Source organism: Megascapheus bottae, chromosome 13 (genome assembly GCF_031878675.1).
Source record: "Megascapheus bottae isolate mThoBot1 chromosome 13, mThoBot2.hap1, whole genome shotgun sequence".
NCBI lineage: Eukaryota > Metazoa > Chordata > Mammalia > Rodentia > Geomyidae > Megascapheus > Megascapheus bottae.
The window spans coordinates 53061451-53087743 of record NC_143521.1 but is presented as its reverse complement, the minus strand read 5'-3'; the positions used below and the strand labels follow the sequence as shown (position 1 = coordinate 53087743).

The 26293-nt window shown below is 41.6% G+C and overlaps 1 protein-coding gene across 4 annotated transcripts in view; it reads right to left on the bottom strand.

Annotated features, from left to right (window-relative positions):
* Window positions 1-26293, bottom strand: part of Prom1 (prominin 1) — a 71600-nt gene that overhangs the window by 29072 nt on the left and 16235 nt on the right. For all 4 annotated transcript variants that reach the window (XM_090343808.1, XM_090343807.1, XM_090343809.1 and 1 more), the window contains exons 3-9: window positions 20069-20124; window positions 15415-15620; window positions 8583-8703; window positions 6951-7014; window positions 5938-6027; window positions 2234-2451; window positions 1072-1146 (exon numbers count right to left, since the gene is read on the bottom strand). In XM_090343808.1, the coding sequence (XP_090199934.1) occupies window positions 1072-1146; window positions 2234-2451; window positions 5938-6027; window positions 6951-7014; window positions 8583-8703; window positions 15415-15620; window positions 20069-20124 (830 nt within the window). The remainder of the gene's footprint in view (window positions 1-1071; window positions 1147-2233; window positions 2452-5937; window positions 6028-6950; window positions 7015-8582; window positions 8704-15414; window positions 15621-20068; window positions 20125-26293) is intronic.

The following is a 26293-nucleotide window of genomic DNA, read 5'->3' as shown; positions in this document are numbered from 1 at the left end:
CTTGTGAGTGCTAGGGAAGCACTCTACCTCTTGAGCCATGCTCCAGCCCTTTCTTTGTCTTTATGGAGGGTTACAATCTAATGGGACAACATAAGCATTACAGATGGTTATGTATAATTAGAGCAACTTAAGAGACTATCTGTGATGCTATAAGAATATATTGGCAAGCCAGGAGTGGTGGCTCATGCCTGTAATCCTAGCCACTCAGAAGGCTGAGATATTAGGATTGCAGTTCAAAGCCAGCCCGGGGACTAAAGTCTGTGAGACTCTTATCTCCAGTTAACCACTAGAAAACCAGAAGTGGTGCTGTGGCTTATGGGGTAGGATGATAGTCTTGAGCTGAAGAGCTCAGGGAAAGCGCCCAGACCCAGAGTTCAAGCCCCACGACCAACAAAAAACAAAACAAAAACAAATATAATAGCATAAGAATATATTGACATACATTATTTGCATGCAGGAACATATCATCATGAGTACCCTTAACTGTGTACAACTTATTATGAGCCAATATTTTTAAAAATGTTTTGATCTAATCAGGATATCTTAATAAAGAAGTTTATTAAGAAAAGCATAGGCATAGGCTTAGCATGCACAAGGCCCCAGGTTCTAGCCCCAGCAAATACACACAAACACAAGAAGGTAATATATGGGGAGGGAAATGGGGACAAAAACATAAGAAGGGGTATCAATGTGTGAGAAATAATGCACCTACTATCTGGCGAATATAGCTGTAACCCCTTTATACATTACCTCGATAATAAAAAAAAATAAGAAGGTAAAATATGAAGGCTGTTAAATGAAGTGCTAGGAAAAGAAAGGGGAAAGAGTGTGAGGCAGAGGGCACAGTATGTGCATAGAAAGGAAGCTAGACCAGCTGACTGGCTGGGTAGAGAAGGTGAGGCTCAGGATCAAGATGAATTCACACCCTGTACTCACTAAGTGCTGAGCACAGCAAAACTGAGGCCCTGGCAATCCCACCGACTGTTTCCTATTTCGTTACAATACCAGCCTACCCTTTAAATGACACCTATAAGCTGCTATCGTTTTCCAAAAACAAAACCCAAAACGTACCTGGGTGACCAACTCATCCAAATTGGTTTTAAGAATCTCATTCACTCTGCTAAGTTGCTGATCCACAGATGGCACCTGAAAATGTATAAAACAAAATATAAGGCAAAGTAGCGACCTACAAAATTAAATCACATTTAAAAAAGGAATCATCTGATAGCCAAAGCCTGGAATGTCAATACTGTAATGCACAATCTCACTTTCTTTTGAACAACGGAGCTTTGTCTGGGAAAAGTTTTCTTTCAGAATGGTCCCTACAATCACTAGGGTTTAAATATTTGGAGTTCTCCAACAGCAGTCACCTGAAATTTTAACACTGATATAAGAGATTCCAAGTACTGAATATTGTTGAATAAAAACTGGGTGCTGGTAGCTCATACTTGTAATCCTAGCTCCTCAAGTGGCTGAGATCTGAGGTCTGGTTCAAAGCTAGCCCAGGCAGAAAAGTCTGTAGGACTCTGATCTCTAGTTAATTAACAAAAAGCCACACACACACACACACACACACACACATACATACACACTCACCCAACACAATGTTTTGGGGTTTTTTTTTGGCCAGTCCTGGCTTGAGCTCAGGGCCTGACCACTGTCCTTGGGCTTTCTCAAAGCTAGAGCTCTACTTCTTGAGCCACCACACCACTTCTGGGTTTTTTTTTTTCCTTTGTATGTGGTACCGAGGAATCGAACCCAGGTCTTTGTGCATGCTAGGCAAGCACTCTACCACTAGGCCAAACTCTCCGGCCCAACACACAGTGTATTTTTTATTCTCTACTTATTTAATGATATATTGATAAAATGATATAAATAAACAGATAAGATGATATGGTAAAGTGGAAAAAAAGCCATGCAAAGAGTGACCTGTACTTCTAACTTCTCAATATGTTTGAAGTACGATAAGAAATAAAACCAGGGGAGTTGTGGTAGAGTGCTTGCCTAGCATGCAGGAAGACCTGGGTTCAATTCCTTGGTACCACATACATAGAAAAAAGCCAGAAGTGGTGCTGAGGTTCAAGTGGTAGAGCTCTAGCCTTGAGAAACCCCAAAGACAGTGCTCAGGTCCTGAGCTCAAGCCCAGGACTGGCAAAAAAAAAGAGAAAGAAGAAATAAAACCAGCTCGATGAAGCCAGAAGGAAGCCTCCTATAGCTTTCTCCACCTGCTCACCTGACTCAGCTCGGGGTTGCTCTCCAGCTGACTTAGAGAGGCCCTGATGCGGTCACAGGTGCTCTGGGCTTGAGCTGAGGAACAGTCGTGGCTGCTGAGTGAGTTCTCGATGCTGTCTTTCACGCTGGTCAGGTCATGGGTAAGCTGAGCACTCCCATTACTCAAGCTCTGCAAGCTGTTTTCCATGTTCTCCAAGGCCTCCTTGGTCTCTCTGATCGCTGTGGGAACAGGGCCTGCATCAGATCAGAGCACCATCTAGCAGTGGAGCCTTGCAGATGAAGGTGTCAAGGACCTTAGATTGTCTCAGGGCAAGCACAGGGCACCACCAACCAGCTCTCCTGTATCGTCCCAGAACCAGGAACATACTGAGGCATCTGCCATTACCTGGGCAGTGAATGTGTCACTGCCTTGACCCGGCAGAGGTCAGGACAGATGAAACCCTCCCAGGTGCTCTAATCCATATACGAACAATCGTATCTACACGCTGGTTCAGAAGACTCAAAGAGCTGAAATTAAATCTAAAGCAGCCATGGAGTTTAGACTCAGGCAGGTTTAGATATAGATTCTAGCTTCACTACTTCCTGTGAAACCGGAAATAGATTCCTGAGCCTCTCGGCCAATTTCCTCACAATAAAATGATCACATTTTATTACGAAATGTGGGAATCAGACCAAGTGAGTCTGTTATATTTGGGGGCTTCACAGCCTAGGAATTTCCAAATAATTGTTGGCCACCTTGATTTCCTGGGGGGAAGGAAGGCAGAACTCCAAGGGGAGACTGAAAACATGCTAAGCATTTAAAGACTTTAAGCACTGGGGCCTGCAGTCTGGCCTAGTGGTAGAGTGCTTGCCTAGGATGCATGAAGATGTGGGTTCGATTCCTCAGAATCACATAGAAAAAAGCTGGAAGTGGTGCTGTGGCTCAAGTAGCAGACCACTAGCCTTGAGAAAAAAAAAAAAAGCCCAAAGACAGTGTTCAAACTCCATGACTGGCAAAAAAAAAAGACTTTAAGCACTGGCATAAAGCCTAACAATAAAGGCACAGGACTTAATGGGGGGTATTGTTCTTTTAAGCAAGTGAGTCTTTCTACTCATGTCTTTTGTCTATAGCAGAACATCAAGCTGGAGTTGAGTGCTGCAAGGGAAAGTGGGAATGCCCTTAAAAACCTGGACATACACCGCACTTTCCCTGGCAACCTTACAAAACTTGAGCACTGAAACTGCAGTGCACACAGGCAGATGCACAGATGGAAAGGCAGACAAATAAGACAAGTACACACACACACACACACACACACACACACACACACACACACAGTGCCAAGGGATCTCACCGATGCAGGCCTGGAGTCTTGTCCTATTTCTGCTTCTATATATTTTCTTTTATTGTATTTTCTGTTTCTATATTTTTATGGATCTTTGAGGAACTAGAGGCCATAAAACTCATCGCTCAAGACCTCAGATTCTCCGTTTCTAAATCAGGCTTTCACACTAGATGTCTGTCCTAGTCTGTATCCTGATGGGTACATAGGACAGCACCCTTAGAAGACAGGATCACCCATGCCAATGAGTCAGATTAGGAAGGGCAGCTCTGAGCGTTACCCACACGACCGAGAGAGGCTTCCAGAACTGGGCTGGCTGTAGGATCGCTGGTGTCAGACTCTATCATCTTACCCACACAGAAAACTGTTCAAATCTGCTTCAGTCTTTACACTTGATTTCATTCCAACCATATTCTTCTTTTTAAGGTTTGAGACCAGGACTTGACTTGGTACTTAAGCTTTTGCTCATTGGCTGGTGTTCTACCAACTCCACCAGTCCTATCTGAATAATATCTAGGACTAAAGTAAAATGTAAGACCATAAAGGGCACTCTGTTTTATGTCTCTCTCATCTACCTGCCTGCATTCCTAGCAAAACAGAAAGCCTGGTACCTGGATTATAGTAGGTACCCAGTTAATATTTACCATCACAAAATGATCGACAGGAAACAAGGTACAACCAGAAATACACAGGGAAGTGCATCCGAGTGTGCTAAAACACACTTCACACCACACATCTTCAGTCTTGTGATGGTTTCCTCTGATAAAACATCCCACTGTGACTTCATGGTACGTTATTTTAATTCAGGCAATAAATAACAACAATTAAGAATGTCAGATGATGAACTCAGGGCCTAGGAAAGACCTGCCTTCTCCCTAGATGTGCTATGGATAATATTCTGTCTTGTCCCAGGAAGGACTCAGTGGCGATAAAAATCCAAAATGCTACAAAGCACTTTATGCCTATGAAATATTTATGGGCCAAAAGTCTAGGAGTCACTCAGATCTGTCCAGATCACATACATTATGAATCTAAAGTAAGTGGAAAAGAGCTTTCAGATTCTAAGTTGGAGCTAATTATCATTTTTCCCAGCCCAGAGCTCATTTCCTTCATAGTTTCAGATGTGCTGGAATTACCTGCTTCTACTCTATGCAAAATCCATAAATCATATAACACAATAGCATATTTTTAGGAAAAGTTGCTGGAATAGTCTATTAAGCTCTGGCATTGACAGAGGCTGAATCAGCCTTGACTTATTCAGGCTCACATTTTTAAAAAGGTAGAACTTTTCAGTAGACTGAAGGGAAAAATAAAATCCTCTTTAATTTTATTTATTTATTGCTTGAACTCTCTACCTGGGGGCTGTCCCTAACCTTATTTTGCTCAAGGCTAGCACTTAGCCACAACACCATTTCTAGCCTTTTCTGAGTGGTTTATTGGAGATGAGAATCTCATGGATTTTCCTGTCTATAAGAACTCAGGGCGGTTCTGTTATCACAGCAAAAGATGTTCATTAGTATCAGTGCATCTACTCACATCCGCCACTGACCAGGTAGAATTTAAGACTTAATATATATTCTTTATACCAGAAAACTGTTTGTTTTGTGGGAGGAGGGGTGAAAGATAAGGAAAAAGTAGTTAATAGACTTCAAAAGATCTAAAATTTTAGGGAGCACTTATCTTCTATTATAGAAACAAGTTTTTTCTGAAAGTTTTTCCACATTGAGGCTACAGTGGCTCACATCTGTAATTGCAGATACCTGAGAGGTAGATTACAATAGGCAGATTATAGATAGATACCAAGTTGTATGGTGGCATACATCTATACTCCTAGCTAAAAGAGAGGCAGGTCTGATGCCAGCTCTCAGCATAAAAGTACAAAAAGACCCTATCTGAAAAATTAACAAGAGCAAAAAGATTTAGGGCATGGCTCAATTGCCCAGCAATTGAGAGTTCCTGAATTTAAAGCCCAGTACTGTAAAAAGGTTACCAAAAGTCCACGTAGCAACATTCTAGGCTTTGCAGGCTGTATGCTATATTACCACCACTCAACTCTGCCCCTCATGGAAAGAAAGAAGGAAGGAAGAAAGGGAGGGAGGGAGGGGGGAAGGAAGGAGAAAAAAAAGCAGCAGTTATTCTGCATGCATGTGTTCTAATAAAACTTTATTTATAAAAGCAAGTGGTTGATCTGGATCAAATTCTGCTGATAGCAAAAGCCTTCTGTCTATACAGAAAGTCTATCTTAACTTTTGCATCCTTGTTTGGCCTGTGTGGCTCTACCCTGGAGAGCTCTCAGGTAAATCCAGGACAGGGTATGTGACCCAGGAAAGCCCATGGATCCCTGGACAAGTGCACTTGCGGTCATTTCCGCCACCATGCTTACCTGTCGCCATAGCTTTAACGTCATTCAGAACTGGGACCACTTCAGGTTTCAGCTGTTCGAGAATTCCACCTCCTAGCAAGGAATGAATATCTGGGGGTTGGAAGAAGCAGAAAAGACAGTGAGCGATGGTCCTCACTCGCTGTCTCCCCAACAACACAGGGCCCTCTGGGCTTAGAAAATGGCTCACCCCTCTCTCTCCTCAAGCCCCATTCTGCATTCTAGACCCCATTCAGATGTTGACACTGGCCTAGACAGATTTTTTTTTCCTAAACCATGTCCCAGTGCCCCTGTCCCCAGTGAAAGCTCAGTCACTGTGTGCTAGGGTCAGGTGCTTGAGCATCTTGAGCTATCTGTTCCTGTTGTCCTGACCTCCGCAGCTCCACAGGGTCCCTGTGGACATGCTGGGCCGGAAGTCTCTTGGAGTTGACACTTTCCTGTGCCATGCCAATAGATGGCAGTACCACCGCTCCCACACCTCCCGGCATTGTGCCAGTGCCACCAAACAGCACCTCTTGGGTAAGGACCACTAAACCAAGCCGTGTGTGAACTCCTGTGAGTCCAGCCCTGTCCCCTGACTATTTCTGAAGCTCACTTTAACAGAAATGGCCTGTGGGAGATACATGGGGACTAAAAGAACAATCACAAGAAAGAGTTTCTGTAAACTTAAAATTACAAAGATTTCAGGAAGTGGTGCTGTAGCTCAAAGTGGTAGAGCACTAGCCCTGAGTGAAAAAGCTCACCTAGGCCCCACGAGCAACCAAATAGAATAATATAAAAATAAACAAAATTTAAAAATCTTAAAGTTCTTCAACCTGGAAAACAATAGCTTTTGATCAATGCTGGGCTTTTTATCATCCAGTATCAGTCTATCATTTGGCCATAACTGTAGGATTTTGTTTCTGTCTTTCTCCCGCCTTTATATACTTCACTTTTTAGTTCTCATAGTATGGAAGGTACTTGTGGACTCTTTTGAGCCCAAGTAAGAGTGTGAGGCAATTGTCAATGATACTTACTGTCCAGATCTAAGAAGGCCCGGTCCCTGGTGATGTTGTACTGAGCCAGGATATAGTTGATTTGCTGAAAAAGAAAATTGTGTAACACCTGCCCTTCTAAGGTCAAAAGCCACGTACAGACAGTAAAAAGGAATCTGAGTCAGTACTTTTGTTTACTTTTGGTTTGTCAGGGGTGGGGCTTGAACTCAGGACTTGGGTGCTGTCCCTGAGCTTCTCTGCGCTATCACTTTGAACCACAGCTTCATTTCTGATTTTTAGGTGGCTAATTGGAGATAAGAGTCTTATACACTTTCTTGCCCAGGCTTGCTTCAAACCACAATCCTCAGATCTCAGCCTCCTGAGCAGCTAGGATTGTAGGTATAAGCCCCCATGTCATGACATTTTAAAAAAAAAATGGACCACTGACTTCTGGAGATATTTCTAGTTTCTACCACTTAGACATCTTAATATTTCCAAGTTTATTGGTGTAAAACCAAATTACTTATTATAACTTTTTAAAATTTATGATGGTTGATTATGTCTTATGAGTCTGTGGATTGACAAAGATGTTCTCCGGATCTTTCTGGGGGTAGGGGGGTGGGGGGGAGGTGGCATGCCCAGGGACTGTTTCTCCCACTCTCAAGTTAACGCAAATCTTCCAAGTGGCACACTAGGGCCTCTGTACCTGGTGGCCCAGAATCAACAGCAGTGGTAAAGGTTAAGAAAGGACACTGCAAGATCTGCAAACTGAGGTTTAAACCTCACCCTAGTTTTTGTTTGTTGCATTTTCCTGGTCACAAGCTTGTCACAGGGGCTGACAAGCTTCCAGAGACTCAGACTCAAAGCTGCCTCTTGACAAGAGGGATCATCAAGAATTTGCCACCATTTGAGGTCCAGCACATCAGACCCATTTTATTGACTGATGCCAGGTGGCTTTGGAAGTGGCTACGTGTCTTCTTGTCTATGGCAGCTCTGCTACACCAGGCAGTCATTTCTCAGCCGCCCCGTCAGTCTCCTCAACAAATAGGCCATGCTGTTCAAACTTCATTTCTCCAAAGACTTAGTGTCAGTTATGCTTTGTCTGTCAATTGCCTGTTCACGTTCTCCCGCTAGGTTTTACAGATTGTGTGCATGGGATAGTGTGTGTGTATGTGTGTGTGTGTGTGTGTGTGTTCAGGGACCAGTGTGGAGAGAGCATATGTATATACAGGAGTATGCAGGCATAGATGTGTAAGGCCCTTCTGATATCAACAAATGACTGTTCGTAAAGCAGAAGGATTTCATTTGAGAGTAACTATGCAAATTGTGAGGCATCAACTCCACCACCCCAGACAAAAGTGTATTAATATCAGATGACTTAAAACAAAGACCACAAGATCCTTAAAATTACTAACTACTTTGTGGCATATACTTTGATTCTGTTATCTTAATGAAATAAGAAAAAAAAATGTATCACAGCATCAGTTGTGAATTAACTTTTGTATTCTTGGGAATTGCTGGCAAGGAATTTCTTTCATCATCAGCCATATTAAAAGGTAACTTGAATCCAGGGGGTTTCTAGAAACTTCTAAGGAGATTCCAAACAACACACATAGGAACTCAGAAGAGCCAACGACACAAAGGCCCAGAGGAGGCACAGGTTGGGGCTTTTACCTTTGGGGTTTCATTCAGAAGTGTTCGCAAGTCTTTAAAGTTGCTGGTTGCCAGTTGCTGAGTCTTGTTCATCCAGGTTTGAACATGGACGTTGACCACAAAGCCACAGAAGATGCCAATGCTGCAGGAAGAGGAAAAGAGATAGGGAAGAGCCTTTCTCACCACCTCCACCATCCATGGCCCAGCATAGGTGCCCCAGGAGGCGGCAGCCCCCTGACCCACCAAGACCCCGCCACTGACCCATCACCAAAGTGGAGGTGCAAGACCTCCTGAAAGACAAATCTCCACAGAGATAAAATATTCTATTCAAGATGACGCTGCCCACAGCACACGGGGGGACACTGCAACCAAGGTTGCATGACAATGTGTAGCATCCATTCAACTCCAGTCCAGATGACAGCACAGAGCCCTCCCCACACACAGGCACACACACACATGTGCATACCTGCCAGCCCCCAGGGAGATGCTAGGAAAAGCTCCGAAATGACCAGGGCCGACGGGGGCTTTCAAGAGCTTTGCTTTCTCTAATGCTCTACCAGTCTGTATACTGCCCAAGTTGAAGCTGGGGGAAAGCTACTGAAACATTGAAATGCTTCAGAGCCACCTATCACATTTCTGTATTCTTTCCATGCTATCAAGTATAAAACAAGGAAAATGATGGTGCTGATGGACTGTGGCTCTGGAGCCAAATGCAACATAGGAATATTCCTTCCTTTTAGGAAAATTCATAAATTCATATGTACATATGAAAAGGACTCTTCTTGTAAAATACTGGTTATAAAGTTTCAGAAATACCATGTGAAAAGGCATCTTACAGGACACAGCACACAATAAGAAAATAAAAAGCATTTTATGCCATATAGAGTGCCTAAATCTAATCATCATAGCCTCTTTGAGTCTTTTGTTTTGTTTTTTTCTTGTGGTACTGGGGTCAGAACTTAGGACTTCTCCCTCCCTACTCAAGTGTTCAACCACTGAAGTCTTTCCCTCAAGTCATATGTTTGGGGGATGTAAGGGCCTGGTTATTTTGCAGATATGGACTCTCCATTTTTGCTAGCCTGGACCTCAGTCCTTCTCTTTGTGTAGTTGAGATGATAGGCAAACACCGTTAGTTTTTTGTTGTGGCTGCTGTTGTTGAAATGGAGTCTGTCTAACGTGTTGGTTGGCTGAAAGTGTGTTTCTCATGGCCTCTGCCTCCAGTGTACCTGCCTAAGGGTTCTCAGTGGTGGCTAATTTTTAACTGGTTTAACATAAAAATGTTGGCAAGAACCTATTAGCAAAAACAAGTCCTACTGTGTTTGGCCACTAGATGGTAGCAAAAGAATGACAAACAGCACAACACTGCATGCTTTACCTACGGAAGCAAAAACAAAACAAAGCAACTACCAAAGAATAAATAAATAAACCTGTTACTTTATAACCAACCAATGCACATGTGGCTGCTTTCAGAGCAATGATTTGGAAATAGCATTTAAACATTGGAAAATACAAAAACATATCAATGCATTCTTAAATAAAAGCAATTTCCTAGCTTTTATGCATTTGCAGATAGAATAACAAGATACTCTATCTTTTTTTGTACTAAAAAATCTTACCTTTCCAGGAAAATTCTGAGTCCTGATTAGGTGGGGACATTAAGCCCACTTAAATAAGCATACAAGTCAACTGCAAGTCATTGGTCACAAGCAGGTCAGAAAATGTCTATGTGCAGGTAGCAAAAATTCTTGCAGCTAACAAACGGCAATGGAGGGAGAGGGTGAGGGAAAAGGTGTCATTGGCCGCTAGACCACCAACAAATATCTCCATGACTCCCGAATATCCACAAACTTGTGGATTCTGATGTAAACTAGTACAGCTACTCCAGAAGGCAGTTTGGAGATTGCTCAAAAAACTAAACACAAGACCTTCAAAGCCATGCCACTCTTGGGCATCTACCCTGAGCATCATACCCCAGGATATGATAAGGACACCTGCTCAGCCATGTTCATCTCTGCACTATTCACAATAGCCAAGCGATGGAAACAACCCAGATGCCCTACTGAAGATGAATGGATACAAAAAAATGTGGTACACACACACACACACAATTGGAAGTGGACGAAACTAGAGCAAATCATGTTGAGTGAGATAAGCCAAGACCAAAGGAACAAAGGGCGCATGGTCTCCTTGATATATGGATATTAAATCTAAACAGTATAAGAGTAATGAGGTCATTGACATGATCTTGGAGATATAAGTATAACTACATAGACATAGAAATCTATGATGCAATATATAATCTATAGATAATGATAGATAGATTGATATGTATCTATGACATACAAACTCTCAGCTTAATTTTAATTTTATTCTTAAATTTATGTGCCAGTGATTGCATATAGAGATTCCATTCTTGAAATTTTGTTTGTCAAATTTGACATTTGAAATATGATGTAAAAAATCAGTGTTAATAAAATCTTTCAATTAAAAAAACTGTCCAAACTCAACAGCAGTCTCCATTTAAACTTAAATATTTAGACAAAATAGAATAAACCATTTTAAAAATTATGCTTCTTCATCACTACTGAATTAGACACCCTGTTCAAAATATTTTCAAGCAAAAGTAAAAATCAAAACAATCCTCCACATTTTAGCAGCTACCCATTCAGTTATAAGGAGAGAAGGTCACTGGGACAATCTACCTCTTACAGAAGGAATAAAAGCCCAGGAAATATCCCCTCTCCTCAACTTCATATAAATTTTGTCTTTAAGATCATAAATATGTAGTTTGATACAGTACAACAAAATACCTTAATTTTTTGTTTATGTTTGTTCTGTAGCAGCTTTATATCTTTGATATTTTGCTATGCAAATCAATTTTCTCACCCATCTACTTAATAAGTAAATACTGAAGGCTTTTGGGATAGAAGCCTTAAAATTTGAAACCATTAAAATTTGTAATGATTTTTTTCTTAATAATTTCTACTGGTACTAAAATTAGTCAATGAAATAAATACTTATATTCTGTGACTGACTTGCTTTATTTGTTTTGCACTATATTCAGTTTAGAGTTTAAGGCCTTGGGTTGTCTACCACATGAGCTATCCTCCCAAACTTTTTTGTTTTACTTATTTTTCAGACAGGGCCTTGTGTTTTTTGCAGGGCCAGTGGATGGCAATTATGTCTCCCAAGAGTTGGCATTATACATACCACCACATCCAGATAGGGTCTTCTTGCTGACATTTTGCCCCAGATGACCTTGACCTCTGCCTTTCATTTTTTTTTTCTTTGCCAGTCCTGGGCTTGAGCTCAGGGCCTGAGCACTGTCCTTGGACTTTCTCAAGGCTAGAGCTCTACCACTTGAGCCACAGCACCACTTCCAGCTTTTTTCTAAGTATGTGGTACCGAGGAATCAAACCCAGGTCTTTGTGCATGCTAGGCAAGCACTCTACCACTAGGCCAAACTCCCGGCTCCTCATTATTTTTAAGAAGATTTTTTAAAATTTAAATTTGAAATAACTAGAGTGTTATCATTTAAAAAATCTTGATGCTGAAGTATGCTATGGATCAATTTGTTGATTGATTTTTAATTTTTTGACCTCCAAGCCAAGACTTGATACTCATATTCTAATACAAAATGAACCTGGAAACAGACCATTTTCTTAAGAAAAAAGTTCTTAAGAATTCAGCTAACCAGGATAGCTAACCATCAGCAAGGCTGACAGCATTCAGAAACTTAGAATTACACTGAAGTCAGCGGGGCATGCTCCCTCTCCTCAACTGTTTTGAAATGCTGATGATAATTCTGAAAGAAAGAAAGAAAGGAAGGAAGCTTGGCCTTCTCTGGAATAAAACACAGCTGTAGGATCAGTGTGAGGTGGGAATTCAGTCTCCTGCTGATGGCAGGACAGATGACATAAACATATGTCCAGCCCTGGGATTCTCACATTCCTCAGCTGCCTCTGGAAAGACTCAGAGAGAGAAAGAACAGGACCACAGCGCTGGGCATACACAACGGAAGTGCTTTCCTCAAAAGAAATAAATACACGGAAAAAAAAGATTTTAAAATCTTGGAAATAAAAAGATGAAAAAAGTAGAAGCCAAGAGTAGAAAACAATTTCAGTTCATGGTAAGACTTCGAGTCACAAAATTACTTTTCTTGCAATTGAGCCCAATAAAAGGTGAATAGACCATTTCAGTTTGTGAAAGAATTTCTGTTTTTGTTTGTTTGCTTTGTTTTGTGCTGGTACCAAAGATCCATCCAACAGAGCTCTCGTTCAGCATATCCGTTCATAGCAACTGTCCAACCAAGCCTCCAATCCAGGTTTGTGCTGACAAATAAGGACTATCTTCCTGGGGCCAGATCTCAGACTCTTGAGAGGCTAAGGTGGCAGGCGTGAGCCCTTTCTTGTCTTTTATCTTCTAGGAGAGCTTTGGCTACTTGGAAACAATATTTAGATTTTTTTTTTCTTATTTATGTTCAAGATACTTGCAACTGGTAAGGGTTTAAAAGGGAAGACGTCAAAATAGTTAGAATGAATGGAAGAAGTTGGAGGCAAAGTAAACTTTGATCTGAATTTAAAGCAAAAAAAAAGAAAAAAGTTTCATGCGCTATCGACTGTCACTTACACTTCATACACAAACTCAACAGACTATGAAATCAAATTAGTTTTAAATTTGTTGCAACCTTAAAGTGTACATCAACTTTGATTTAATTACAATGAAATGTAAAATTATCATTTTCAAATTTGTGTTTTACCTCAGTGGAAAAAAAAACTTTGTAAGCAAATATGCAGTAGATTATAGAATCAAGGCATGCATTTAAAAAATAATTTTCCCAGCGAAGACATATTTAAAAGCAAAATATGCTTAAAAGCAAAAACCTTAGTAAAATGTACTTAAAAGCAAAAATATACCTAAAAGAAAAAAAATTAGTTAAGTCTGATGTATGAGTCTCGAGAATTTAATAAATATGTTCATTTTACATGTAATTGAAAGTCAAGCCTACTATTTACTTTGTAAAATTTGGTATTTTAGGCATTATATAAATGATCAGCTTGGAGTGAACTAACATATAATTACATGACATTCAAAGAAAAGTTCAGTTTAAAAGGAGGAATCTGATGTAGAATACAGGTTCCATTCAAAAAAAAATGTAAACATCTGTTCAAGTATTCAGACAGAATTTTTAAAATTATAATATACACATTTTCATACACATTGACTACAAGTTAAAATATTTATCTTGTTAAGTAAGTAATCACCCTAACCAGAAGTTATAATGGCAATTCCCCAAATGACCCTCTCCTATCTGAGCCTATCTCTGAAATCCAGAGGGTTTATGGGCCAGAAGAAACATGGCTGTCCAGGTCTTTAGGTGAATGAAGTATGCAAGTGTCTGCTTGCAGGAAGAGGACCCCTGGTGAGCCTGACAGGTCTTTGGGCTGTAACTAGAATTCTTCTTATAGCCAGCGAGGATAATAATCCCCAAAGCTGCCTGGTGTACCTATTCCTGAGACCACTTCAAAGGCAAAAAGCAAAGAGACAAAGACATCTGGAATTATCATTAACTGGGAGGAAGATTTTAACTCCCTTTCAAAAGCCAGTGTAATGTAACAGGCTCAGTTTATTTTTCAGGGAGAAAACTAGGCAGATAATCAAGCAACAGAAAGAAAAGAGACAGAAACAGAGAAGCAGAACTAGCCTCTCAAGACAGAAAAGAAAGGTAAAGAGAGAGGAGATGCATGGCCACACTTCATAGGAACTCCTGGTGAAACAATAGTACATGAACTTTAGAAATGGCATGAAGACACACACCTGCAATCCCAGTTACTGGAGAGGCAGGGATAAGAAGATCACAGTCTGTAACCAGTCCCAGAAAAAAAATTAGAGAGAGTCTATCTCACTAAGAAGTTAGGGGTAGTAGGAAAGTGTAGGAAGATTCTAGTCTATAGATAACCCAGCCAAAAGAAAGACCCAGACAGGCAACAGTGTCTCATGCCTGTAATCCTACCTACTCAGGAGGGAGGCTGAGATCTGAGGATAGAATTCAAAACCATCCCAGGCAGAAAAGTCTGCTATGGCTCAAAATGGCTTAGAACCTAAAAAACAAACCAGAAAAGCAAAGGGCCTGGGGCTATGGCTCAAGGAGTAAAGCATTTGTCTTCCAAATTCAGACCCCAAGTTCTGTTTTTCTGCATGCTATCAGTCTCTAGAGCTATTTCAGAGGACATGATACTGCAGGATATAATGCTCTCTACAAGTCAAGAGCTATCAGGATATCTAAGGTGGAAAAAGTTACAGGGACATCTTTTTGAAATATCCTTCACTTTATTCTTTCTAGAATTTGTTTGGTTTTGTTTTAGCAGTACTAGGGATTGAGCCCAGGGCCTGTACATGCTAGGATATCAGTGTACTACCTGAGGCACAGTTCTAGCCCTTTCCATTTGTCTTTTGTTTCAGAAATCGATTCTCCTTGCCTTTATTGCCCTGAAACTCATCATTCATCTGGCATGTGTCTCCTGAGTAGCTAGGATGGCAGCCATTTGCTGCCATGCTCGGATCTTCCCTTCTTGTTTGTTTCTGTTGTTTTGTTTTGCTTTAAATAGATAGATTTAGCTAGGTGTGCTGACACATGTTTGTGATCCTAGCACTCAGGAGGCTAATGCAGGAGGGTCTCAAGTTCAAGGTTCACCTTGGCTACATGGTGAGTTTGAGGCCAGCTTCAGCTACATAGCAAGACTCTGTCTTGATAATAAATGGACAGACAAATGCACAGAACTTCCAGTTTACAGGTGACACATTTCTCATCATCCTAAAACACAAACCAACTGTTGTCCCAGACTCTACTTGCCTTATGAGAAAACAAATCACCAAGAGGGAGACTGCAAAGCACTTTCTCTGGTAGCGTCCGCTTTTCTTCTGTCGCTGGTGCATTTTCCCCCCACATTTGTTACAGCAGCGACACATACAGAAGAAAAACCCCACCACAGGCATCAGAATAACAAACAGCAGGCCCAGGACAGTGCATATAATAATGCCGATTTCATAGTAGGCAATCTGCAAGTCAAACACACAAACAAATAAAAATAGCGATGAAACAAACAACGTAGCAAGTAAAACACTCCACACTGTGCCCACTTCATTGTTGTAACTGTTGTTGGCCGTTGCGAGTTGAATCTTTCTAGGTACATATTCATTTTCCATTTTGAGAGAGAAAAAAAATCTCCCTGGGGTGCTGGAAGCAGAGAACTGAGTTATTAGAATGTGTTACTGAGTGACTGTTATCCTCCTTCCAATTCCCAGGGCAAGCAAAAAATAATAATAATAATTTAATTTCAAGCCCAAAGGCATCCTGTTAGCTTTTAAACTGTTTTGATAAATCTTGGTGGGAACATTGACAAAATGGATTACCTACACACAATCTGACGGAGAGAACAAGTAGAAATTATATTAAAGATTTGCAGCCATTTGGATTGGTGACAGGTTGGTAGTTTTAATAGAATCTGGAATCCATCAAATTTAGAACAAATGCTCAGCCTTTCTAAGTCATCTAGTTCAACCCAGGTCATTCAGTTTTCTACCCATCCTCTGGGAAGAATATTACAGATATTTTCAGATTCTCGGAAAATGAGAGAGATGTACAATTAGAGGTATGGTTCCTGATGGATTACCAAGCACAGGGAGATACTATATAGATGGCATTTGTGTGTTTCCTCATGAAGCAGAGCCCTGGCGAGGTACTGAGCTTAGCAGCCAGTATCACAGACCGACAGGTCCTGATTGCCCAGGAATGGGCACAATCCTAATTCCTTTAACATACTTTCCTTATCTCTGCTTCCTCTGTTGAGACATAAATGAGGGTTCATACAAGTGGATAACAGAGTTTGAGCTCATCACCATTCCTGCATGTAATTGCTCATATTTCTAAAAGACAGCAGACAGACTGTACACTGGCAGTTAGCGACTACTGGACAAGTGACAAGGCATGGGTGTTAAAGCCAAGCAAATGAAAAGCCAAAACAGGTCTTGCTTCTCCAGCAAAACACTGAGAACAGATCTCACAAGAAGATCTCGCAAGCACAAGGCTGGATCTCTGTTTCACCTTTAGCTAATGCTCAACTTCTATAATAATCATGTGAAATGTGTTGATACTTGCCAGCATTAATGGCTTTTGCATGTAACCTACTCAGGAAGCTTAGATCTGAAGATCACAGTTCGAAGCCAGCCCAGAAGAAGAGTTTGGTAAGACCTGTATCTCCTATTAATCAGTAAAATGCTGGAACTATGGCTCAGGTGGTAGAGCATAAACGAGCAAAAATGCTAAGGAAATGCTGAGTTCAAGGCCCCGTTGGTTTGTATGCTGAAGTCTAAGTAGGATCAGAAAGGGTCCTGCTACAGGCTACATAGCTCAGGCTGGTATTGCACTTGAGATCCTCCTGCCTCTACCTCCCAACTTCTGGGACTGTAAGCTTATACTATCATGGGCTAGCTCCATAACTCATTTTTGATACACTGATTTCTTCAAGCACTTGGCAAATTATGCTGAAAATAAGAGCAAGAATAGGGCCGGGAGTTTGGCCTAGTGGTAAAGTGCTTGCCTAGCATGCACGAAGACCTGGGTTCAATTCCTCGGTACTACATGCATAGAAAAAAGCCAGAAGTGGTGCTGTGGCTTACGTGGTAGAGTTCTAGCCTTGAGAAAGTCCAAGGACAGTGCTCAGGCCCTGAGCTCAAGACCCAGGACTGGCAAAAAAAAAAAAAAAAGAAAAAAGAAAAAAAATAAGAGCAAGAAGATTAAAGATGATGGACAAACATAAGAGATAATTAAAAATCCATCACAGGATGGATAATAAGGAAGAATAAGGAAGTTCTGGCAAAAGCAACACTACTCATGGACTTACGACACAGCAACATGAAACAGACAGCAGACATGAACTTTACCTTTAGAAGCAAGACTACATTTTCTGGCTGTGGAAGTCAAAGCAGTTGAGGAGTTTGTGTGTGGCAGAGGCCGCATGTGCCAAGAAAACAGAGAAAGTATCATGAGTGATTAACCACAACAAGGAAAATACACAAAGAGAAAAGTCAAATGAGGGAAGAATCAACACGAGAAAGAAGCAAGTATTAAGATTTGAGAAGCAGTGTGCTGAGTAAAGTCAAGTTCCAGAACCCACATTTGGATTTCTGAGATATGCTCTGGTCTGCATGCTAATCCGTTATGAAAAGGACAGTTAGAAGGGAAGTTACAAAATGTTTAACACACGAACAATATGAGCTTCATAACAATAGGGAAGCAGGGACTGTCTGGAGTTCAAGATGCAAAGGGCAACCTCTTCTGAAGCGTCCTCTTGGAAATGGACTCTGATGGAGACAATCCTATACTTAGGACCATTCGAGGAACTCTACCATTCTGAATCCATATTCCTCAATATGGATCCATGATACTAATCCTAGCTTCTTTTGTTATTTTTTCATATATTTTTATTGTAATTAACAGAAGGGTTACATTATATTCACCAGATAGAGGGTGCATTACGTCATACACATTGATACCCTTTCTTATGTCTTGGTCCCCATTTCTCTCCCCCCACCCCTCATCTTGTGTTCCCCCTTCTAATCCTTGTTTCTTCATCCCACTCTTCTGTACCATTCTTGGCCATTCTAAGGTGTTTTTTATGATCCAATAAACTGTCTCCAGATAGTGCCATTCCATCTCTCCCCTCCTTACAGCCATGCAGCACCCTTGCCTTCAGCATTTCCTCTTCACTCGTTCTGCTGTTAAACTCAGGTCTAAGCGCAGGAAGTGAATCCAGGAAACCATGACAAGGAAACCAAGATGGCAGGTGGGAGATGGGAGGAAAGGTTTGCTATTACTATTTCTATGCAACTGTTCCTAAAGCTATAAGGCTTTAGATTTTTTTCTTTAATCAAGGAAACATTACTTAACAAGAACCAGGCTGAGAGGTCTTATTCTGCAGAACCCTCCAGTGGGCTGGGTGACATCTAGCTTTACGTTGGCCAGGACATGGGAAATCTGAGAAGTGGCTCATCCTCCATAGTCTGTTTCCCCAGGAGAACCCACACTCGCCTGTGTGATCTGTGGATTAGCCTCTCTCAGAGAAATGGACCCCTCTCATGAAGACTCAATGAGTTGCACGTATCCAGGGTACTGGGTGCCTGGTCTTGAGAAGGCGCTACAGAAATGCTACAACTAAGAGTCCTGTCTGAGGAAACTAGGACAGTTAGGGATTGTTCCTTGGATCTCTGCAGCCTCATTTTCATAGACCTCCTTGATTCTATTGACTCTAATTCCAAGCTTTAGTCTTCTCCTGGATTTGCCTCCACTCAGCATTCCATTGAAGTACCATAACTCCTTCAACATCGTTCATGCTGCAGATGGAAATGGCTTCCACACAATTTGACTTCTTTCTTGAGTATTGTCTTGTGGCGAATGAAGAATGTGATGAGGTGTGGACAAGACTCGGCTACACTGCTATACCAGCACCACAAACACTTGCATTCAGACCTGTTGTCCCGAGGGTCGACCATGAGTCTTCTTGTTACTCTAACAACTATCCTCAAAGTAAGAAAGGAAAGGACAGTGTGTCTCACTTACCTTGCTGAAGACTATGACGTTTAAAAAAATTATTAATTTATAGTCAATGCAACCAATATTTGTCTACATTTCCTGCACCCTATGCTTACAAATAAAAAACAAAATCAAAAGACATTGCTCTGTGTAGTCATAGAAGCAAACACAGTACAGCCATGGCTCCGGAAGTTGTAGGCAGAAATAGGCAGTGACGATGCTTCGGATCCACTCGTGTCCCATATTAGTTTCCTTCCTTCTGGACTGATTTGGTGTTCCTTTCCTATTTGTACTCTCATCTTGTTTTCCAGCCTGGCTTGTGAATAACCACCTGCTATGTCCAGTGTTCCTTTCCATTTCTCCATTGAGTCTCATACCCCTTCCACCCAGAAGAACGTCTGCTTGATGAATATTTTTTTTTGCTGTTCCTCTTGCACATTGCTTACAGATCTACTTATTCCTGCTTCACCTTTTCCTTGACCTCTGAGGTCCTGACTCTAAAAAATGTGTCAGTGCCATCTTCATCACCAGCTGCCTTCCAACTCAACCCAAGTAACAGAGAAGATATGCAAGGAATACCATTTCCTAAAACAAACTATCTTTGACAGGTAGTTTTTCATAGAGTTTTCTACTCATCACTCAAAGTATTTCATTTTTTTAATTTTTCAATAGCACAAAGCTTGAAAGATTTCCATTCAAAGGCCACTTTGGAAATTTCTACTGCTAAGTAGGAGTTACATGGTGAGTCAACATTCTATAAAAGACTTTTGTCAGTAAAGGTTATTGGAGTTACAGATTAAATAATGTTTGCTTAAAGATTCTTTTGTTCAAATCAACCAAGACTTCTCTCCTACTTCTTATTTTTACTCTCATATTTCTTATTTTTACTAACAAATACATTAATTTTTAAAATTACCTTCTGATAGTCAACTGAAGGCTCAAATTTCTTCTCTAGGATTTGTCTGATGGAATCTGGTGGGTAAAATAGCACAATAAATAGCATAGTTATTTTTCATTCAAAAATATATATTTCAAGAAAAAGATCTACATGGCTTCATGTACTTGCAAATGATTATATACATATATGTACCATTCTTCTACTTACATTCCTATTGGTTAACACAGGATCCCAGAAACTTTTTGTCTAAGCTGACCTTGAATTGTTATTCCTCCTGATCTTTGCCTCTCAACTATCTAGGTCTCCAGGAATGAGCCACAAGCATCCACTTGATAGGTTTTACCCTCATCTAAAAGGAAGATGGCATTGAAAATATCTAGGATCTTAATCAAGCAAGAGACAGAAGGAGGGCTGGTGGTGTGACTCAGGTAATAAACTGTCACCCTAGTTAATTAAGCACACGGATTTAAGACTACCAAAAGGGGAGGGAAAGTTAGGAGAGCTGGGACTACCGATTACTTAGGTAGATTACTTTCCAGCACTCAGGAAGCCCTGGATTCAGTCCCTCCACAGTGAACAAAATCACAGTGGGAGGCCAGAGAGAAGTGGGGAGCCTAAGCCCTATTATAGAATTGTTGCCTAGTAACAACAGTGAACTGCCATAAACCCCAGGCATCCTCCTCTTTAAAATGAGCTGTCTTTCCTCTCAAAGGGTAGGACAACATCTGTAAAGGAAATCCCATGCTGGACTCAGCCTGCACCATGGCCGTCCCTATATGAAGAGTTTTAGAAAATGTAGGTTACCAGCCAGGCACTGCTGGCTCACACCTGTAATCTAGCTACTCAGGAGACTGAGATCTGAAGACTGCAGTTCAAAGCCTGCCTGGGCATAGAAGTCAATGAGACTCTTTTCTCCAAGTAAACACCAGAAAACTGGAAGTGGTGCTGTGGCTCCAGTGGTAGAGCTGAAGAGCTTAGGGACAGTGCCCAGACCTAGAGTTCAAGCCCCACAACTGAAAAGAAATTAAAAAGTAGGTTATAGAACACTGCATGTATAGAGCACATTGTGGGAGTCTGAAGTTTCAGTCATCCATTTCTTTAAAAAACTAACGCTTTGCAAAATGGATCTGCTTTCTTGGTTTCCCTCTCTTGTCTTCTCACTGGTTTTTGTAGGATGATCAGCTTCCATCGACTCCATCTATTCCAGCTATTTGACCAAAGGAAATTAGCCGTGTCTAGCTGGGGTCCTTTAGATAAAGATCGTATCATCTGCAAATAGGGATAGCTTGGCTATCTTTCTTCTCTATTTGGATCCCTTTAATTCCTTTTCTTGCCTTCTTGCTCTAATAAATCTAGCTGCATGTTTTGAATCGGAGTGGAGAGAGCAGACATCCTTATCTTGTTCTTGATTTTAGAGGAAAGGGGTAACACTAATGAAGACACATTGTGCTCACAAACCGACATCTTAAACTGAAATCCCTTTGAGCAACTACTGAAAGCCTAGTCGTGACAGCCCAAATGCATTAATTCCCCAAGCCACTGGCATTACATATATAAGGAAGAGCAAGAGGTATTCTACCCCAGGAACAGGTTCAGCACAGTGCCTGGTAGATAGCATAACTAGATCAATATGAGCACCTTTCAAGGGACACAGGAATCTCCATGTATTGTCTCTTCCTCCTTCATGCATACAATTCCACTCTATAGACTCCTTGCAGCTGAGGCTGGGGGTAGGGGCACATCAGACATGAGTTCTGGCCAGCACAATGGGAATGTTCTAGGTATGCACACCACTTCTAAATGCCCTGTCTCTACCCTCGCAGACAACCCTTCATGGTGGCTAATTTTGTCAAGTCCCTGCCAAATATGGAAGGCCCCAAATATGGAGCATTATATAGCCCAGAAGGACATGCCAGAACCATTAGCAAACCGTCACCCTTCCCCTTCTTCTTTTCCATTGGATTGAGCAATAAGCTAATTTTACTGAGATTGGAGGTAACTTGTTATATCAACAGGTATTACCCTGACTAAAACAAGCTGTACCCAGTGGGGATCCTCTTTTTATTACAATTAGCAGCAGTAGTAGTGGTAGAAGCATTGCACACTATGATTCTTGCCATGTTCTGTATATGATTTGTCCTCTAGAAAGCTCATATGAGGGTTTAATCTACATTTTGTGTATGTATGTTGTGTGTGTGAGTGTGTGTGTGTGTAAGCGAGAGGAGAGAGAGGGAGAGAGAGGGAGAGAGAGGGAGAGAGAGGGAGGGGGAGGGGGAGGGAGGGAGGGAGGGAGAGGGAGAGAGAGAGAGAGAGAGAGAGAGAGAGAGAGAGAGAGAGAGAGAGAGAGAGAGAGAGAGAGAGCCAGAGGAAAGACCTCTAAAAAGCAACACAGGTTCTGACTATATAAAAAAACTTGGTTTCGCCAGCAGTGTGGCCTAGTGGTTGAGTGCTTGCCTAGCATGCACAAAGGCCTGGGTTCGATTCCTCGGTACCATGTACATAGAAAAAAGCCAAAAGTGGTGCTGAGGCTCAAGTGATACAGCTCTAGCCTTGAGAAAGTCCAAGGACAGTGCTCAGGCCCTGACTTCAAGCCCAGGACTGGCAAAAAAGAAAACAAAAAAAACTGGTTTGACCAGGTCTCATGCATAACCTATAACCTATTCTGCCATCTCTGACCAAGCAAAGAATGAGAACAAATTCATTTTTTCTCAATAGAATATATACACAGATCAGATCTTTACAGACAAAGGTTTGGCCAACACAAGAGAATGGCACTAACATAAACTAAGATTTTGAAAGTCATTTTCACTCAACATCTGAATTCTTCAGCATGTGTGATAAAAGCATTTCAACCCACAAAAAAATCACTTTAAAATACAGTACAGTATAACTTACATAAACCCTTCTTTCGTCCTGCTTTCCAGCCACATGGCTGCAAAGGTTTGATAGTTCCCCACACCCTGACATATGTCTATATTCCTTCAGGAGTTTTACTACCAAAAGCTAAACCAAATTAAAATAGAGTTCCACTATCTCCTGGATTTTCCTAATGTACAAAACATATGTTCATAACCCACTTAAGCCACTGACTCGAGCATGTTTCTACCACCAAAGCACTCAAGGCTCTCAGCGTAACCTGACCCTGGAAACACCCATGGATGGTGCTTCAGGCTGATTTGGCTTAGGATTCTGGTACCATCCAAGAGTTACGTGCACAAAATGGCCTGGAAGATGGGCTGGCAGCACCCGTTTCCAGATGCAGGCAGCTCTCTTTGAGGAAGCAGCAGATTAAGTCAAGACGCAGGGCCAGCTGGTGCAGATGTAAACACGTCCATGGCTTCTGGTTCCTGTGTGGCTGCCTGCACTTCCCTGCAGTTCCAGCTGACATGCGGCTCACTCACTACACCTCAGTCTGCTCTTTCCTCATGAGGTCAGGCATTCAGGGTCAGGATTTTATGCTTTCAAACTTCCTAAGTCATCATTCTAAAATGAACATTCCTCTCCATTCCACAGGAAAATATCCAGTTTCTTTAAGCAAATTCAGAAATGCCTGGTGATGCTGGATAACTTGGTTTGTTTACATCTTATTAAATACAAAAGTCGGAAGGCCAGCTCATCGTATGAAAATGCTTCCATCCACAGGCTCGATGAAGTAGAGCCAATCTTTCCGACAGCTAATAGTCACTCATTTAAAAAAGTACAAGAAGGAATTTGGGCTCTAGATATTTTATTGTAACTGAAGACGCAAATGCCTAGTCATATTTGATGTCAAACCAAATCCTTTGTCTAGTATGAGTCCTCTAGCTACAAGTGAAGTGAGTTAAAATAGCATCTATGACAAAAGAAAACTGTGCTTTTAGTTTTCCTGTGCTGGTCTTGGGGCTTGAACTCAGGGCCTGGTTGGGATCCTTTAGCTTCTTTTGCTCAAGTCCTAGGCTCTCTACCAATTGAGCCACAACTCCAAATCCAGCCTTTTAAGAGTTTATTGGAGATGAGTGTCGTGGGCTTTCCTGCCTAGCTGGCTTTGACCCTTGATCCTCAGCAGTCACCCTCCTGAGTAGCAGATTACAGACAGGACCCACCAGCACCCAGTTTATATACCCTTTTTTTGTTTGTTTTGGCCTTCCTGGTCTTGAGCTCAGGGCCTGAGCACTGTTCTTGGACTTTCTCAAGGCTAGAGCTCTACCACTTGAGCCACAGCACCACTTCTGGCTTTTTTCTATGTATGTGGTGCTGAGGAATTGAACCCGAGTCTTCATGCATGCTACGCAAAGCACTCTACCACTAGGCCAAACTCCTGGTCCTATCTACCCTTTTTTAAAGGCACACTTGTGGGCTGGTCAGAGGTAGAGCACTCATCCAGCACATGCAAGGTCTTGGGTTCAACATCAAGGCCCCCTGGTACTATTATTTCTAAGTAGTTTTGTGTTAGGAAGTTTCAGTATGCATTTTCATCACAAATTTGTTCATTAAGCTCCACAGGTAGGTAGGGTAGAAGAGAAGATCTTTATACACAGTAAAAATACAACCCCGGATTATCACTGAACTTTAAATCCCACTGAGAGATTCATCATCAGACAAAACCTGATTTCACTGTAGCTATGTGTATGTCCTTCAGACTGTGTGTGTGTGTGTGTGTGTGTGTGTGTGTAAATGTGGAGTCTATCTATTGTCTAGTTACTATTTAAAAAAAAAAAAAAAGAAGCCCTTGAGTGCAGTCATTTCTAGATCGCTCTGCACAGGTGACTGGAGAATAAATGCTTCCAATGAGATAATCTAGAATTCGCTTTCCTTCCAGGTCATCCCTTCTTCCTTGTCAACACTATGCAAATACAGCATGATTTCAGCTCTTGTAAACCAACCACACCAAAAAGTCTGAAAAACAGCTCAGCAGAAACGGGAATAGTTAACTGCAGGTGAAAGCAGGCCCTTTTTATTTGTGTCTGTGTTATCTTACGTATACCTCTTGTAAAATGAAAGTAAATAAACATATCTAGGTTGAGTTCACCTGGAATCACATTGAAACAATCATTCAACCACTGCTATGTGTACCATACCAGTGTCCCGTGATATTCCATGCACCAGGAAGGGCAGCAGCAGAGACACTTAACGGTGCTAAGGCCTCCCAACCACCTCACCTTGCTATGTTCTCCTTCTTTATCCTTCTTACATGAGCCAACTTCCTCTTTCTGGTCTTCGTGTTCTCCATTAAAAAAAAAAAAGCACTAAGCCAGCGGCTAAGGGGTCTCATCTGAAACCCTACATACTCAGGAGGCTGAGATCTAATTCTCTGCCTGGGGCAGGAGGTCCCTGTGGTCAGGGGAATGAAGTCTTGGCTAGAGCAGGGCCATCTTGCCAGAGGGAACAGGACAGGTTTGAAACAATGCTCCCAGAATCTGGGATTTCCATGTAAACAAAGAAGACTTCTAGAAGACAGAGCTCTGTTATTGCAGCACAGACGTGAGAGCTCTCATGTCCATAGTCCATACACTATTCCAGAAGAAGATACTCATTTCTGCTCAGCTAGACTTCCATGTAGGGGATGAATTTGGAACAAATGTCTTTGGACAAATGCCATTTCTGGCAAGGCAGGCATCCCTAACAAAGTGCTTGGTCATTTCCCCTACAGTAGATCTGCATAAGGTACCAAGAATGTCACCCAGGGTTGTCCTCTAAAGATCCAGCTGTCCAAATCTCATTGAGCCTCTGGGTCAACCACTTCCCAAAAGGATATCAAAATATGTCCAACCTCTTCTTCCCCATCTCCCTAACCAAACCATCAACTAATAATCAGGTTCCAAGTAATAAACATGCCACATTTAATCAGTATCAGCATCAGATTGAAACGTTTAAAACCCCAGATTCCTACTAGAGAAATACCAGTTACCAATACACAGTCTCATAACCACCTTTTGGCTCCCACAGTCACTGGAGGAGTTCTTCTGTGCGGAATTATTTAACAGAAGCCTGCACTCTCTCAAGCTATTCCACTCTGATCACCATTCCCCTAGGAAGGCCAGGGAGTTTCTTCCACCCTGGCTGCTGGCTACTGGGGTGGGGGTGTACGGGAGGGAGAGACACCCCCCCACTCCTTTTTCTGCTAGTTTTAAGTCATTTGCTGCTTCTTGTTGTTTTCTTTCTTAACAACAACAAAAATGAAAAAAAAAACCCTCAATTTGACCTATAGAGTGTTTGTTTTAAAATCTTACTTTTAAGATTTTATTTGTATTCTAGTGTTTATTT